The 19061-nt window shown below is 37.4% G+C and overlaps 1 protein-coding gene and 1 pseudogene across 1 annotated transcript; both read right to left on the bottom strand.

Moving 5' to 3' along the window:
- Positions 1-434: 434 nt before the first annotated feature.
- Positions 435-2159, bottom strand: LOC103942879 (stem-specific protein TSJT1-like). Its single transcript, XM_009353078.3, has 4 exons — positions 1831-2159; positions 1396-1636; positions 1036-1156; positions 435-783 (listed from the first exon to the last, which is right to left on the bottom strand). The coding sequence occupies exons 1-4, from the start codon at positions 2043-2045 to the stop codon at positions 593-595; spliced, it is 768 nt and encodes a 255-aa protein (XP_009351353.2). The 5' UTR covers positions 2046-2159; the 3' UTR covers positions 435-592.
- An 11485-nt stretch (positions 2160-13644) lies between these two features.
- The window catches only part of LOC125478004, a 35998-nt pseudogene continuing 30581 nt past the window's right edge, over positions 13645-19061 (bottom strand).

Genomic DNA, 19061 nt, shown 5'->3' with positions numbered 1-19061 from the left:
TCATCTTGTAACTTGGATTAGGATTTTTAATTCCGCCATTACAATTTCCGTTTTAAATTCAAAATTTCTTGAATCCGATTTTTTTAATCCCAACAATTTAAAATAAGTTGTACGTAAATTGGTTAATTTTAAAATTCGATCCGAACTTTTGTGAATTGTTCCAAATTTACAGTAATAAAAAGATTTCAGAATTGATTACAACTTACGTGCTTTTTAACAAGTTGCTTTCTAAAGAAGCATTTCCACATCAGGGCGTTCCAAATTTTATGTTGTTACCCATGTATGAATTATAACTTTGCTATTAGAGGTTCATAAGCAAAAGTAGTGCTTATGAGTGCTAGTGCTTCTAAGAAAAACATTTTCAAACTGGCCTCGAGTAAAATTTCACTTTTAGGTGATGCTTCAACTGAAAAAGAAAACTTTCATAAGCCAAGTGAAAACTTCAAGCTCCATGTATCTTAAGTTGAAAGGTAAAAACTTCTACAAGCTGAAATGGTAAAAAGTTGGAGGGACGAACGACTAAATAAGACCAAAGTTATACTTGAGCCATAGTGGTGAGTGACAAAGTAAGGCACCAATGACACTTTTCGTCCTAATGGGAGGCCCAATCAGTCCAGTTGACCTCACTTCCGACACGTGGAATGCTGTTGACCCTTGTGTATTTATCCACCTTGAAGTTAGCCCCACACATTGCCCCTTCACTATCAACCCTTGGCATTGCCTTCATCTTGTTCATTGGATGCTCAAAGCTCATCAATCCTCCCTCACTATGAAACATGCATCCTACACAACAATTGCTCAAAAATTACAAGTTAGAAATTATAACAAATGCAAGTATAGCGCCTAAATTATTGCAATTCGCTAAAACCTCGACCCTACTATATGTACAAGTAACATGGATCTCAAGTCAGATTCATTTTTTAAACAGAGGATCTCAAATGCAAGATAAAAGCGGTTAACAATTTGTTACAAATCCCGTGTAGACCTAAACGTAGTTTGGTTTACTATATAAGCAAAGCTTTTAGCATGAGGTACCTTTTGGGAAGGGAGCAAATGATTTAGCACAACCCTCTTTTATGACCTCCAATTCATCAGAAATTACCACAGATCCATCCGCTGCAATACCCCAATAGAGCTGCTCTCCACCATCAGAACCCTAAAATCACAGCATACAAAATCATCAAGTTCATATAAGATCCTTAATCGAATGATCCATTTAATTTTTCTAATTCAAAATTTCAAAAATCTTGCAGATAAAATTAAGGTAACTTAAAAAATGATTTTCGCAACTCTTGTTACTTTTGTTCAATAATTTTTCTCTAAATTATTCAATTCAAAGAGAAAAAGGATGTACGGGAATTATTTTCCTCACATAACGAGTGTAGGAGTCCATACCAGTGCGGCAAAGACATTGCCACCTTTGCTGTCATAGACAACAAAGGCAAAGCTTCCATCAAGATCTTTGACAACCTGATCAGCTGGGTACGGACCGCGATCTCGAAGGGTTCTATAAGCTTCAATCACAAACATGGCCTCATTCGTGCATTTTGTTAGACCATACTGCTTATTCAGTGAACACAGATTGTTCAAGCTCCCCAAAAACAAGCAGTATATGTCATCAAACCCACAGAACAACCTGAAATTTCACCAAACCCTAAAACATGTTAATTGCTTTGAAATTTTGAAAAAACAAGGTAATGGTAAAATTAATCAAGATTAACATATTATAATTTGATTTGATTGGAATATTTGTTAGCACTCCAAAACCCTAATCCTGTGACACGTGCAAGAAGTGAGTGTTAATAACAGCTCCTGAATCTGTTAGTTTACCTCGGGTGTTTTGAGTAAAAGCCTTGGTCTGGCTTGACGTAAGCAAGGACAGCAGCATGGCCAAATCCCATGGAGAAGGAGTTGTGAGGATGGTGGGAGAGGAAGTCTGTGAGAGTCTCTTCTGGGTGCTTAGGCTTCTTGCTTCCGTTGTAAGAGGCAGGACTGTTTAGCTCCTCCGGTGGATGAGCAAAAGCCTTGTGGAAAATGGCCAACATTTTTCCAGATCAAAACCAAATGCTAATACCTAGTTTCTGATCTTAATATTTTATTTCTGTTTTGTCACTTTTATAAGTGGGGTTTTTGGGATGCAGTGGATGCAATGAGTGAGGCTGGTGGCGGGTTTATATAGTAGTTGGGGCGTGGATATGATGGATAAGATTCTCGTACTTCTAGGTAGTCTTATCCTTTTCGGGTGGCGGTATTATATATACTTTTTAAACGACGATCATTCCGTAAGCAATCTTGACGTAATGATAAAACGTTTAAATGTAAATATCAACTTTATTAGGATAATACACGTCATCCATGTTTTATTAATCATAATTCTATGGTCTTGTTTGATGTTTAAGATTGGTCTGATTTTGACAACTCATCGATTTTTATGTACCTTGAGTTTAAATATAAGTGTTAATTTATATATATTTGTCCAAGTGAAATATACGTAATGTGACACTTATATTTTTATTCAACATTCATTAAATTTAGTAAATTGTTCAAATGGTACCAATTATATACATCAAACGAGCCTTATAATCATTATGTAATATTGATCGTATACCTGGATGACTATAGTATAACCTTAGTTTTTATTGTAATCCATGAAACTTAACATTTAACTGAGCACCATATGAAGTATGAAAATAATTAAAATTGATATGTTAAAATATTTTTTTATTTTTTTAGTTAAAATAAAGGTGGAATTTCTATATATAAAAGCTGTTTTGGCCCCCGTTGTTTGCAAACTTGCAATACCATGGGAGCAGTAGCTGCATAAGTTGACTTGTAGTAAGCAGAAACGAATATATTTTGGACGATTCTTTGAATTTAATAAGTTTTGAGATATTACTGTCTTCAGCTTTTCTTTTGTCTTTGATAAGGAATTGAGTTGCGTGAGAGCTTGGTAATTGTAAGGAGTATTTTGTTCCATCAACTCTCGAGCTACAATTTTCTAGCTGAAGTTCTTCAACAACATTATATAGTTTCCTTAAATTATGTTTAAAACAAACATTATCCACATAAGGTGCTTAAACAAATTTAGAAGAGAAAATCAGCTCTCATTGGTTTTTTGGGAGTTTTTAAGTTTTAAGTGCTAATTCTACTAAAAATTTTAGCTAAAATATCATATTTTAATCTAGGTACAATGGAAGGATCAACAAAAAAAATTCTAGTTGTATTATTATAATTCAAAATAATTACCAGATTGCTAGTCAATCCTATCATGTTTTCCGACTAGTTAACTTTTTCCAAAGATCGACCAATCAATTCTTTCTGCGACTGGATGATCAATTTTTTCGATCTAAAAGTGACTGCCCAACAGTGACTTTCAAAAAATACATGTACAGTGTTGATTTTTCTCATTCGTAATTTTTTTTTGTTTTTTGTTTTTTTTGTATATATATGTGAAGAAACAATAAACTCACATAATAAACATAATTAAAGATAAAAAAGTTAAATTTTTATTTTTTTATGTAACTGTTGAACGATGAATTGAAATTTTTTCCGACATCAATGATGGTGGTCAACGAAAATTTTGGACAATGGCGACGGTGCTGCGAGTCATGTGCTGGGAGACTTATAAATGTTTTAGCCCACACATTGTGGCTTAATTTAAATAGAATAGGTTGAGTTTGATAGTTTTTCTTAAAATTAGTATTTTTTTTTTATAACTTATGTCCAACTTAGTATTTAATTCTATTTTTTTTAGTAGAACGATATCATTAGTAGGTTAGACAATTAATTATTAGAAAAAAAGAGAGCCGGTGAGAATCAAACTCACATCAAGATACACATACATATTTATTTTCTGCTACTATGGTACATCCCTATCTGCTAGAAAGGCGACCCTAATGTGGGATGCTTTGAAAAGCAATGATTTCTTGAGATATCAGTATAGATAAGTGTTCCTTTCAGTGACTATATTGAGTATAAAATCTGGCTTTTGACAGATTTTTATGTTTTTGTCAAACAATAGATTTGTTATATTAGATATTAGATATTTGTTAACATATGTTCTTCAACTTTGTGGGTTATATGTTGTATCATGGGCTATTACAGTTTGACTGTTGCACTACTCCCATTTGGGCTAGTACTTACATTGGGTTTTGTCACAAGAACTTACATATCTTCTTCTTCTTCTTTCTTTCTTTCTTTCTTTCTTTCTTTGTTTTTTAATTTCATTATTATTAAGAGGAAGGGAGAGGTTTGAAATTATTATAATAATTTATGGTAGGGGTAGTTTCAAACTCTGGATGCATGAAGGAAAACCCAACACGCTGTTCACTAGGATGTTAGACTACATGCAGTGGTGGATTTAGGATTTGAACCTAAAGGGTCCCAATGTTAAAGGTCAAAGTTTTTTAGATAGAAACATAGTGCGATGCGCCCAAAATCAATTTCAGAGTATTCATAGAGGCATTTTATTGAACAATTGTTGGGCTTGTTATTGTCAGTCGAACCATATTGTGCATACATCAATAGATATCGACATTTGTTGAAGCAATTTGATGAGTGCTACCGAGAACATTTGTTAAGTGTTGACGACGCAACCTGACGAGTGCTGTTGAGATATGCCCAGCATGGATTACATCAAACATTTGGTAGGCGCGAAAGGGACTTGTACCACACATTTAGAGGGTCTCCAAGAATCTTCACATGATTGGGATTGGTACGGTTAGGTTACCAAAATCCTTGTGCCAGTTACCATATAAACTTTTGGTAAAGAAAAATCTAGTACCATTACCATACCAAATTTTGGTATTGTCATAAAATTCAGTTGTCATGGTATGGTAATAGTATTGTACCAATTTGGTATTCAACTATTTTTTTGGGGGGCCAAAATGTTTTTCGTTTCATTTTTTTGTCAAGCAATAGCTAGCCCACATATTAAGATGAAGCTCAATATCAGCATTAATTTTTTGATATAACCTAATATACCTATAACATACCATCAAAATTCATTATTATTTCACACACATTCACTAAGTCAAATTATTATTTTAATTGTGGTCACTCCTTCTTTACCTTGGATATCCTTGTTCTTAATCCTATCCTTTTTGTGTGCCCACACATCCAACGAAGCATTCTCATCTCTGTTACACTCACATTTTGCACGTGTTGCTTTTTGACCACCCAACATACCGTGCCATAAAGCATTGCTGACCTTATTGCCTTCATATATAAATTTTCCTTGAGCTTTAGTGGTATACGACAATTGCCACATAAACCCGATGCATTCTTCCGCTTCATCCATCCAACTTGTAATCAATGGTTGTGATCTCCATCTAATTCTCTATTATTTTGCAGGATAGGTCCAATATAACGAAAGTTTTCACTCTTTGGTACTTCCTAATCTCCAATCCTCATCCCAGTCTCATTTGGACTTTCATTCCCACTGAACTTGGCCTCATACAGTCTGTCTTTTACCTACTTAGGCAAAGACCTTTAGATTCCAACACTTCCTGCCAAATGTTAAGTTTCGCATTTACTCCCTCTTGTGTTTCATCTATGAGCACTATATCATCTGCGAAAACATACACCAAGAGATATCATTTTGAAATATGTCATGTTAACTCATCTATTTTTGCCAATGCAAAAAGGTAAAGACTTAAAGTTGAGCCTTGGTGTAATCCTATGGTTATAGGAAAGCTTCCGGTTTGCCCTTCATGAGTTCTTACTGTAGTCTTTGCTCCATCATACATATCCTTTATTGCTTGGATATATGCTATTCGTACTCATTTCTTCTCTAGAATCCTCCAAAAAATTTCTCTTGGTACTCTATCATACGTTTTTTCCATACCTATAAAGGCCATGTGAAAATCCTTTTTCATATCTCTATATCGCTTAATCAATCTTCGCAAGAGATAGATTGCCTCCATTGTCAAGCACCCTGGCATGAACTCGAATTGGTTCTATGAGACCTATGTCTATTGCCTCAGTCTATGCTCAATTACTTTCTCATAGAGCTTCATTGTATGCCTCATTAACTTAATGCCCATATATAATAGTCTTTTGCCACACGCCTACACACGTGACAATTGACTTTTTGTATTGTTTTAGTTTTATTTATTTTAGATATTATTCTTTTTTGTTATTTCAAAATGAACTTACTAACCATTTACATGATTTTTTTTAATTTTTTTTAATTATGCATATGCTTGCATGCTTCACCTTTTTTACTTTCTCTCTTACTATTATAGATAAATAATTAAATACTCAATATATAAATATTCTATATTGTACATGAATATTTTGGGTATTGGTTTTGAACACCAATACCAATCCAAATATCTTCAGTTCAGTACAATTACCGTACTATTATCATTTGACACATTATTGATACAGTATGATAGAATGGCAAAAGAATTTCACCCCTAATTATTACTTGTGCAACACTCATTAGGGGTGAACTTGTTTTATATGTCTGCAAAACCAATAGTGGAGGAAAAAGAAATACTCATAATCACTTAAGCTACAACTAAGTTGAGTGAATAGCTAAATACTTTTACCAAATGTACAACAAATTCTAAATATCGATTTAGGCCTACGAGTTGTTTACATTGTTAAAGATCGTTTTCTTCATTAGACCAAGGTCTAGGTTTGAGTCCATTTATTGGCAATCCCTTTTGGTGGACGATCTATAAAAACCAACAAGGAGTTAAGGCTCCTTGTGTAAGCTCTCAAAGAAACTTATAGTTTTCCTTTGCCCTGAGATGGGTAGCATCCTCTCTCCCCAAACTTTTTGTAACCGACAAAAAAATTTATGGAATGATCATATGGTTTGATAAAAGAAAAATAATAAGAATTTAACTTCTCTCAACACGCCCATACATCCAACAAGCTCATGGAGAAGAGGTCACTGATTGAGGCCAAGAGCACCTTTCATAGCCAGCATGCCTTGCTGCTGCTGCAGTTGTTCTGCTACTTGTCTATATTTGGCCACTTAATCCCTTTTTTTTTTTTTCTTCTGGTAAACAGGACATTCATTAACCAAGGCAAAACGCCAAAGCTACAACGAAAGTCCAAAAAGAGGACTAACCAAGGAGAAGAACAAACATTTCCTACAAAGATAGACAAAGGGTGAATAGGGGTTACAAGAACAAACATCTTTTTTGCCAATATCAATGCATGCCATGTTCATCAGTTTCAACACTTAAACTTGGTTAAGTAGCAATTAATTACCAATTTAATAGCTTAATAAATCCAAGGACAAAACTCATGATACAACTCTACAACAAATTAATGTATTTACCAATTAAATAGCTTTCCGTTCTTCGTCTCCTGCATCACTTGTCCTACAGGCATGTTTGGTGGCAATTTGTTTCTTATTTTGGAAAAGCATCTAATGACACATTTTCAACACCTCAACACTCATCATACAAGTTACAAAAAATTGATATATAGTTTACGAACAAAAAGTACAAATTAATATCCGTTCCTTGTCTCCTGCATCACTACATCTACATGCATGTTTGGTAAAATTTGTTGTTTATTTAGAAAAATCAACCCCGGCGTGGCTTACGGCAAGGAGACCCGTTATCCCCGTTTCTATTTCTCTTTTGTGCAGAAGAGTTGTCGGCGGTATTGCGGAGGAAGGAAGAAGATGAAGCTCTGCACGGGTTTAGGGTGTCATCTGGGGGAGTATCGGTGTCCCATTTATTGTTCGCCAACGATTCGGTGGTGTTTTGCCATGCTACGGAGGAGGAGGCACTGGGTGTGATTAGCGTGCTTGATCAGTATGCGGAAGGGTCAGGACAAGTGATAAATAAAGATAAAAGTTCATTATTCTTCGGTTCGAATTGTACTAAGAGGATGCGGAAGAAAATTTTGAGAATAACGTGTATTCAGGTGAGGGAGGGGTTCGGGAAACATTTGGGTTTACAGGCGGATTTTGGGCAATCAAAGAAGGTGGTGTTTGAAGAAGTCCGGAAAAATATTGAAAATCGAATGGGTGGGCGGGCGGAACGGTTTTTGTCTCAAGCTGGAAAGGAAGTACTAATAAAATCGGTGGCCATGGCTATGCCTAATCACGCTATTTCAAGCTTTAAACTCCCAGTTGGGGTGTGTAAAGAAATAGAAGGGGAGATTGCGAGGTATTGATGGAGTGGGAAAGAAGGTGGACGGTGGGGTATGTATTAACAGTAGTGCAGAGAAGCACAGAAATGCAGAAAGAGAATAAGAGAGAGAGAGAGAGAGAGGGAGAGAAAGTAATTAATTACATTGATACTGAATTAATCTTTACAATTATGAGAATAGAGTTTATATAGCCATCATGACTAACTTGCAGCCTAAGCTATTTAACTAACTAATTTTGGTAACAACTCTAACAACCTTTGGATATTGTCAACATCCCCCCTCAATCTCAACTGGGATTGCCCAGTTTGAGATTGAAGCAGACCATCCAACAATCAACTTCTTACAATCACAGAAATCAAGAAACACAACCTTCTTCGGCAATCGACCTTCAATGAAGAAAGGGAACAAGAACTGCACTCCGGCAATCGGCCTTAATGGAGTTGCACACAATAACAACAAACAAAACTTTTCAAGAACGTTACTCCGGCTATTGGCCTTTAAGGAGTAACACACAATATCTGAGACAGAACTTTTCACTCCGGCTATCGGCCTTATGGAGGAAACAAAATGCATTCAACACACTCTTGGCAATCGGCCTTTTTCGAGTGCACAAATCTGAACAAATCTGAAGTATACGGCTATCGGCCTTGACACTTCCAAAATTCCAAAGAAAATTCTCACTGAGACATTATCACAAACAGTTGATATGCTGGAAAGAAAATTAATAATCTAAGACAAAACCTGAGAACTTGAATCTTGAAATCCATAACACACTGTCCTTATTCCGAATCACTTGCAGACACTTCCTTATCCTTTTATTTCTCTCTCTTTTGGCTAGGCAGTGCACAGACATACCTTGCTTCTGGGATTAATGACTTCCAGTTTGAGATTTTGTGCTCCTTCTCCTTCAACTTTTTAACCAGACACGAGTCTGTAGCACTACCATTACGGGCTAACATCTTTTTGTCCTTGATGCTTTGTAGATAACTTGGCTGCTCCATTTTCTTCCCTGAATTGGTTGATTCAGGATTCTCCTTTGCAGTACTCAAATTTTCTAGTTTAGTAGCCACTTCAAGATTGTTAGAATCTTTTTTTTTTTTGAGCAGGCAACACATGCTCTAATTCTTGTGGAGTATCTGAAGCCGCCAATACTTCCTGCTTATTGGGCTGAACCCATTCGCTGTTAACCCAATCTTGATGCAATCTGAGACGTTCTTTCTGAAATTCGATCAAATCCGGAGGGTTTTCGAAGACGACGGTGTACTTGGAATTGTTCTCAACAACCTTCCCTACGACCCCAGTCCAAAAAAAAAAATCAGAGAAGAAAGATAAAGATCACGGCTTTGCTGGTCCTCAAGTACAATCCAGACGAATTTGACCCGATCATTAAAAAACGCACTTGAACATCCAAGCTTGTATGAAAACTCATTCACCCAAAGTGGAAGAGGATCACCAAAGATCAATCCATGGCTCTGGTACCATATTAACAGTAGTGCAGAGAAACACAGAAATGCAGAAAGAGAATAAGAGAGAGAGAGAGAGACGGAGAGAAAGTAATTGATTACATTGATACTGAATTAATCTTTATAACTATGAGAATACAGTTTATATAGCCATCATGACTAACTTGCAGCCTAAGCTATTTAACTAACTTATTTTGGTAACAACTCTAACAACCTTTGGATATTGTCAACAGTATGCACTGGGTTTCGTGGACTAAAATGAAGAAAAGGAAGCACCGAGGTGGTTTGGGGTTACGGGATTTAGAATGCTTTAATTTAGCAATATGTTGATCCTAAAAATTACAAAGCCTACGTGGCGCGCAGGCCGTGTAACTAATAAGCTAACTACATTCTTCGGTTGAATGCGGGGTGTGCCAACTTGTCGGCCGAGCTCGGCCGAGGAGTAAAATTTGTTGATGTTGCGTTGAGCGAGTTGCTGACTTTTTTATCTTGCGACTACGGTCGAGGAAGGAACAAATCTTGGCCTTTGGATTCTCGAGCTTGAAGACAAGGCTGCTAGTTTCTGCGAAGTTCACAAATCGTCGGCGTCGGATTTGGTCACAGTAGTTATATTCGTGAGAGTATAAGCATGTCGAATCAATACCAGACTGTACAGACACAAGTATTCAAAGGTGATGTATGTCTTGATGGTGAATGTGGTTCGACCGTTAGAATGTCGAACTCTGAAACTCACTTGTGAGTATCCAATCATAAAATCACTCGGCGTTCAATGCGCCGAATGTCGTAACTCGTAACACCTTACTTCACCGAGAAGGCTAATAAGATGACCTCTGCCAATAAGGATTCGGAAACCCTTCTCGACCAAGACTTGGATAGGTAACCAGTCGGCCTCGACACAGTGCTGTTTATCCAAACTGAAGGTGCTCCTCGGTCGGCTAATTCTACGGCAACAGTGTTGTTTATCCAAACTGAAGGTGTTCGCTGGTTGCCTTCACAATGCTGTTTATCCAAACTGAAGATGTGTCGGCGGGAAAAAGAAAATAAAAATCTCAAGATGTTTGAGAGTTTTTGCGCAGGGCAGTTGTGTGTTGAATTGGAGGTCCCTGAATTGCACCCTCCTTTCTCTATTTATAGCAGCAAATCCCATTCCTAACCATACTCGAACTAGGACTCCTTGCCCTAATCCATCTTATCTCGGCCAATCCCACTTCAATTAGGATTTTGAATTCCACCTCTTACTAGGCCACATTCACTTCCACTTTCCGGTATCCTTATCTGGCCGAGAATCCTTACTACATCAGGACTTAACCACTTCATTCATCTGCTTCGCAATAGGGCCCACCTACTTCCTATTCATTTGGAATATTCTTTTCCAAACAGGGCTTGGCTGACTCTTAGTTAGGCGGCCCATGAACCGACTAGTTTGTATAAATCCTCGAACAGAGCTTCTGGGCCGAGAATAATTCCATACTCCGCCCAACTAATAATTTTAGGTCCAAACACAATGGTTGTTGAGGTTGGGTGGAGGATTGTTCATGATCCTGAGGCGCTGCTTGATATGGTGTTAATTGCGTGCTAAATATCCCAGGGAAATCATTTATGGAGGCTAAGGTAGGGGAAAAGTCTTCCTGGGGATGGAAAGGGATGTTGCAGGCAAGGAAATTATTGGGGAACGGGCTACGATGGCGAGTCGGCAACGGCGCACATATTCGAATTTGGGAGGATCCTTGGTTGCCGAAGCCGACAACATTTAAACCAAGGGCTTTGAATGGGAGGCAGTACACGAAGGTGAAGGAGCTGTTGATAGGTGATGGGGGAGAGTGGAATGTGAAGGTGTTACAACAAGTTTTCCAAAATGATGATGTGGAGATAATTAGGAAGATGCCTGTGAGTGGCATGGGATGTGAGGATAGGCGGATTTGGCATTACACGAGAACAGGAGATTACTCTGTCAAGTCAGGATACCAGGTGGAATGGGGTCGGGGGGTCTTTGAGGAGGATAAAAGAAAAAGGGATGCACTGAAATATGGCGATTGAGGGTTCCTAACAAATTGAAGGTGTTCATGTGGAAATGTTGTAATAACGCGGTAGCTGTAAGAAGTAATCTTCAACAACGACATATGAGGGTGGAGGGTGGCTGCGGCATCTGTGGGAGGGAGGAAGAAACGGCAAATCATCTTTTCTTCGAATGTGAGTTTGGTAAAGTGTTTTGGTTTGGATTACCCAGTTAAATCCTACGGTGTTCAAGGGAAATGATTTTCTCGAGAGGTGGATGAATGTGTGTTTGAAATTTAAAGAAGTGGATGCACAAGATGCGATTTTACAAGAAATTGTGTTTGGTTTTTGGCGAATATGGAAATGTAGGAATGACATGGTATTTAATGAAGTGATGATTCACCCTTTGGATGCTCTGAAGTTCTGGTCAGCGAGTCTTGGGGAATTTAGAGCTGCGGAGAGGGAGAAAAATCAAGAGGCTAAGCCTGGAGGAGATGGAGGCATGCAAAAGATGGATCGTACAAAAGTCGCATGGGTGAAGCCAAGTTTTGGTAAACTTACTTAATTGCGAGGCGGCATGGAATGGGAAGAAAGGAAGAGGGGCCCGTGGGGGGGGGGGGGGTGTTGAGGGGGAGGATGGAGGTGGTTGTAGCAAGGGATTTTGCTGGGCTACTGCAATTTGCAGGGGGCACGGATAAGCTGCAGTGTGACTCGGCGAAGATGGCAGAGATGGCAACAATTCGCGTAGGTCTCCGGGCATGCTGTAGGGAAGAAGTGCAGGACTTAATAATTGAGTCTGATGCGCATGAGGTGATTCGCGTACTGAATAAGGAGATGAAACCTGATGCTAGTGTGGAAGGGTTTAGTTCATGATATTTGGATGTTTAGTGAATGTGTTCCGTGGAGTTTGTGTTCTCGCCGAGAGAAGGCAATAAAGCGGCACACTCCGTGGCGAGGTTTGTTCTTAAAGAGGGAGGCTCGTTCAAGTGGGATTGTATTGGTCCACTTTTTTTGTTTAATACTTCAGCTGATGATGTAAACCTTTCGATTCGAATTTAATATCATTTCTCTTTGACAAAAAAAAAAAAAAAGCATCTAAAGGTCACATTCAGAATCAAATGATATATATTCACTCCCTCAATGCAATGCTAAGTGTGACTTCAATGTTCTGTAACATTCAGTGTTACAAATTTTATCCGTAGAATTTTATTTTCTCAACTATTTAAATTTGTATATTCAGTCTCGACCATTCACTTTCCGTTCTTCTCCAAATGAAGACAAACCATGACAAACATGAACTATGATCCTCTTTGGATCCCTTCCAAAAGGGATTTTAATATTTTAGGATCATGCTGATATTTTGTTATTTGTTTACTTTCTTTTGTATTTGGATTCTAACGATTTCCAAGGTTAAGTTACATTATAAATAGGTAATCTTGGCTTTAGGTTTGTTAGCTTTCAACTTTTATTCAATAAACGTGAGTTTTGTCTCGATTTTTCAAGTGGACTCTAGGCTTATAGTGAATTCTAGCATTGGGATTTTGTTTGATTTCCATTAACGTATATCTTGTTTCGTCAGATTTATAATAGAACAAGACACAAGACTAACTTGAAACAGAAAATAATGATATCCTAATTGAACAAATAATTCTAAACCCGCAAAAGACTTTGAAACCTAAATATTGTTTCCTTCTAAAGACTACCTGATTAGGACTTAGGAGACAAAATATAATTCATAATTTACTTAATTTCATAACATTTCCCTTCTTCAAGTCCAACTCCAACACTATGAGACTTCCGTTACAGCTTTCTACAAACTTGAATGACAGGAATATATATTGTCACATAAGAGAACCAAAATTTATTTCATTTAATTGTAGCATCAAAGAGTAAACAAACAATTCACACAAATTTATCAAAGCATGGTTTCAACGAACGACCAGTACGAAGACTGGCTCATTCGTATTGTCCAACAGAGCTTCAATCGGCAGAAATTTATTTTGTTGGCCAATTGGTGATGCCTTATTGAATTTAGCAAAGAGAACAACTAATCCAAATTCAAGGCCTAAAAAGACACGGGTTCGACAAAGAGAGAAACCACAATATCCTTGAGACAGATCCCAGCATGAGTAAAGCCATCATCATGCGTGTATATAACTTCAATCAATATTCGTACAGGATTGACAATTCATAACATTAGCCGCATGGGGAAAATGGTGGGGCGGAGGCACGCTTCGTTTACGTCCTTCCATGCATTATTCACTTGCTCAGTTAGTTCGACTGTTGCTTGTTCCTCTGTGGCATCATATTCTTTCATGTAGCATTCCACCGATGAGGCAATCTCTTTTGCTCAAACTTCAATAAATAAAAAAAATTAAAAAAAAAAAAACATATCAAGGTTATGGTAGTATTAGTAGTAGTAGTATAACAAATCAATAACACACACATATGCAAAGAAAAAAAGAGAAAGTTGGAGAACTAATTGATCTGGAACTTTAGCCGAATTGGAGTTTTCACCACTAAATTAAAAATTTGTGAATATTGATCCTTGAACTTTTTACAGTGTAGAACAGTGATCATTTTGAGGACGAAAATTCTAACGGAGTGACCTAAAAGAACCATTGTTCCACAGTGACAATTTATATTATTAAGTATGTACCTTGTGAGACTTCATATCATCTACTAGTTTACCAATTATTGATTTTGCCTTTACAATCTTAGGGTCACTAAACACCCAATCCAAGGAGTCTTTTGTAACAACTCTTCCCATTCCAACAAAGGCTGTGGTTTCTAGCATAAAGTAGGATGTATTACGTGCTTCTGGCATATATTCATCCATGGTTGGAGTGTACTTCTCATAGAACCATTTTGCTGCCTTGAAGTAGGATTTGACTTGAATTTTCATCTGACGGACGACCAAGCAATGCACATATACGTAATAAAATTAATCTGTTTTTTTTTTCTATAATTGACTACTCATGACGAACGAAAAAGATATATAATACAAATTACTAAATAAAACAATAAATAAGATCGAAAATATTTATCAGTGAGACTCACTGCTTCTCTCGCATAGTGGATTCGATATGAGTTTCCTTCGTTTCCCAGCGTTTACTCAATTTCAGCATAGAGATCCAACAAGGCTTTTCAACCAACTTTTATGTACTCTGGCAGATGAACCATGGCAGAGATGTACCAACTGAAAATCGACGATGAAAATTTTAAAATAAGCGATGTACATGTTCCACCTGACAATCGACGATAACAGACTTTCATGTTCGAATTTTCACATGTCTTTCTAGCTTCATCACGTACTGTCGATGTTCGGTGAAAGAAAAATAAATAAAAATAAAAACTAGCTAATTAACTACTGTGAATTGTACGATGTGCAAATTAAAGGATTGTTAATTAGTTTATGAGAAACTTTTCAACAGCTTCAGTAAACAGCTCTAGTTCTTCAAATGTGTCGTACACGTCATAAATATCATCAATAACGACTGCGATAACTTTGCCAAATATCATCCTAGCAAAGGAGTATTCAGGTTCAAAGCAGCACCATAAACACCAAAGGTAGCACTCGACAACTCTGTCCCTTGCAAACGGTAGCTTGTTTACAAAGTCCAACTCCTTCCACCTCCTGCATCAATTAATTTTACGTAAAACTTGATTAGCGCATTAGTTAATTAGTTTTGCATGAAGTTGATGATATTGAAAAAATTTTAATTGTGACGGGAATACGGGTGGTAGTACCACGTGTTTTTATATAAATGGTGGAAAATTTTACTTTTTAGGTTATTAACTTTTTAACACACATATTTTATCATTCGTATAATGACACGTGGTGTACCACCTCGTATTCCGGTTACACTGAAAAATCTCTCGATGATATTAATTCCCACTAATATTGTTTGGGTTAATATTTTGAACATTGGACTTAAATGAAGGAAAGCTTAAGGGTGCCAAATTAAAGGGGACTTGCCCGAAGCCCAGCACCAAGCCCACAGGCAAAGTGAAGCCTTCTCAGCTAGGATGCAAGCCACGTGCTTACCATTGAAGTGACAAGTGATGGAGACTAACCTACTACCAGCCAAAGAACACTTTCCAGTGGCCTTACAAGTAAAAAGCTGATGACTCACTACCCTCCAAGTGCTTTCGGGCAAGAACAAAGTTACAACAGTCGGGCTAATTTGCCTATAAAAGGAGGAAGAAACTCCAGAGACAAGGACACTCAACCAATCAAACAAACATACATACAAAATCTGCTCTCAAGCTAGATTTACATCCAAAAGTTGAAATCAACCTAATTCAGTCATTTTTAGCGACAAGCTATCTCTTGTCTAGTTTAAAGCTCTGTTACCTCTCTTAGTGGTGTAATATCGATTCTCTTGTGTAAACTTGTTTACCATCCATCCCTTTTTAGCATATAAACCCCTGTTAATTCAAAGAGAAGTGATTGCAAGAGGTTCAACCTTGACAGACAAGGTGAAATCTTGCCCGATGCTCTTTGTTTGTTCTCTAAATTTATAGATCTATTACTTAATGCATTCTCCAGTATGTATTCAAGTCATATCCACTTGCTTTCCTACTTTAAGCGTCTTATTTATATTTGGATCCGGCTAGTTTAATGGATATGTTATCATTAAAAGCAATCTAGGACCAAATAAATGACTTAAGGGGATTTGGACTCCCTTCATTCAAACATACAAGATTATGAACTAAAAGTCCTTGTTTACAAGGCAAGAAAAAGAACTTAATGTGGACTTAACCCATCCACGACAATCCTTTGATAAAAAGAAGTCCGAGTGACTTAGGGCGCAAGTAATCAACTAAAAACACTCTTGTTCTACATCTGCTATAATGAGATAGCAGTGGCATGCCTAGCACTTAGTTAGTTTTGATTGCGAGCCTCAAGGCCTACACCTAAAGCCCCACAAAGGCACATTTCAGAACTAACTTTGTCCTCTTCTTGTAATACATCAACAAGCAAGAGCCCAACTACACTTCCAAAGTGCCAATCCCTTGGGGAGCTGTGCTGAGGTCTAAGGATCCCTCTCCAGAGAAATCTTCGACACCATCATAGTTTTGGCACGCTCGGTGGGACATTCAAAGTCTTGTATACCAAGAAGAAGAAGGAAGGAGAAAACCTTCAGGTGGAACACAGAATACGGGCCACCCCAATGTCTACCAAGATCGAGCATGACAAATCATTCAGAGGATTTTCCTATTCTAGAAAACCCAACTTCATCTGAGAAGTTAGGAGGAAAGGTAACCAATGAAGATTTGCAAGCCACCATGGTACAAGTACTAAAAAGTATGGAGAAAATCACTCTGGAAACCAGAGAAGAAGTAAGTAGACTTTGTTCCTTAACAGGGAGTCTACAAAGAAGGTTAGATCTGAAGTACTCAACTCCAAAGAATGGTTATGCCAGTGAAGTGATGAGAGAAGCAAGCCTGAGAAAGAACTAGTTATCCCTCTATTTCCTTTGTTTGAAGAAAAGAGGGGTAAAGGAAAAAAACAAGGAAGGATCTGGAGCTAGTTAGCCAGTGTTGGAGGAGATCCTAGAAGCGGAGTTGCCCGACCCCCTATTATTTTCACTAGATAGTAAGGGGCAGAGTGGGCAAGAAAGAAAGAAGTATGGGATGCCCCAGTTAATCGGAGAATCCAGTGGAAAAGGTGAGTCTCCTCTTTATAGGCCTCCACCATTGGCTAGTAAGGGAGGGGATGCCAAGTGGAGGAAGCCTAAACCAAGAAAATAGACTTTCTCGAGCAATGATCGTAGCCCGAAGTGGGAACTTCCTCATACCCCTTCTAACAATACAGCTAACCAGCAAATCAGAGATGAATTGGTTGAGTTGGGTGGGGCATAGCATGATCCCCAAAAAATAATCAAAAATAAAATAATAAAATAATAATACAGTTGGCAACCTCTCATTTCACCCATTGTTTTTATCCAAATTACACACTGTCAAGCAATCACTGAACAAAGAGAGAACAAGGCAATCACTGAACAAGTCAACATAATGATGCAGTATGACTTGTATGACATAGACTTATCATTACATGACGTGTTATGTACAATACAGAGTTATGTATTATTTGCTCATAAAAATGCAAGAATGAGACTTTTTATGCTCCTTGCCATCTTATTTTGACACAATGTTTTATAATGTTAGAATAAGAATTGACATTAAAATATAAAGTGGTAGAGAGTTCATAAATATCCACTTTAAGAGTCTCCTTAACATTTTTTAAACATGCTTTATATTATTGACACAAAACACCATATAACAAAACTTGTGTTATTCAAGTTGTTGTCAGATACTAGTGCGAAACCACCCAAAATTTAAATTTCTTTTCTTTTCTTCTTTTTAATATTCTAAAATATATTAGTTTATTTTCTTTTTATGTGTACTTATCTGTCACATATGACAGCTAAAAATTTTGCCGAATTCAATCTTATTGCCTAAAAGGGGATTTAATATTTTGGGATCGTTTAAGATATTATTATTTGTTTACTTTCTTCCGTTTTGGATTTTTAAACATAGGGTTACGTTACACTACAAATGGCTCATCTTGGTTTTAGATTTGCTAACTTCCAACTTTTATTCAATAAATGTGAGTTTTCTCTCAATTTCTGTTGTAGATTCTAGGCTTGCTAGTGGATTCTAGTATTGAAATTTCGTTCGATTCCTTTTGACCTGATTACTTCTTTTTTAGTAGAGTGATACTGTTGGCCCTAAAAAATCTACGTGGCGCGTTTCGTTCTTCGGTTGAATGCGGAACATGCCGGGCTCGATTGGGGAGTGAATGAATATTGTTGTGGCGTTGGGGGCATTGATGACTTCTAAATCTTGTGACTGCGGCTGAGGAAGGAATGCGTCTAGGCTTTCGAGTTCTAGAGCTTAAGGACAAGACTACTAGTTACTATGAAGTTCAATATTAGATTCAACTTTCAATGTGTCGAATACAAAGCAATATGGTAACACCTCACTTGGTGAAAAGCTAATGAAGTGACTTCTTCCAAGAAGGATTTAGAGATTCCTTGTTGACCGAGATTTAAATAGATAACCAGTTCGGTCTCGAAGCAATGTTGTTTATCCAAACTGAAGGGTGCTCCTTGGTCGCCTGATTCTACGTCTTCAGTGTTTATCCAAATAGAAAGATGTCGTCAGTTGACTTCATAGAAATCTCAAGAAGTTTGAGAGGTTTTGCGGTAGAGCGAGAGTTTGCGAACATCAAATTTGTGTGTTGATTTGAAGGAGCTCATTCTGTAACCTCTGCCTTTGTATTTATAGGAATAATATATTGCTTGGCACGGCTTGACTATCTTGCAGAGTCCAATTGCAACTCTAACTTTGTGGGTCATCAACCTGTTCTGAAAGTGATCAATCACTTTGCATACAAAACCCGGATGCATTTTTGCTCACCCACACTAATTATAGGGTATGCTCACCTCCCTCCTATGCTTGCCACATGCAATC

The sequence above is a fragment of a genome, unplaced genomic scaffold (assembly GCF_019419815.1).
Source record: "Pyrus x bretschneideri cultivar Hongxiangsu unplaced genomic scaffold, Pyrus_bretschneideri_v1 Contig23, whole genome shotgun sequence".
NCBI classification, from domain to species: domain Eukaryota; kingdom Viridiplantae; phylum Streptophyta; class Magnoliopsida; order Rosales; family Rosaceae; genus Pyrus; species Pyrus x bretschneideri.
The sequence above is the reverse complement of the archived record's forward strand: the minus strand, read 5'-3'. Positions and strand labels throughout refer to the sequence as shown.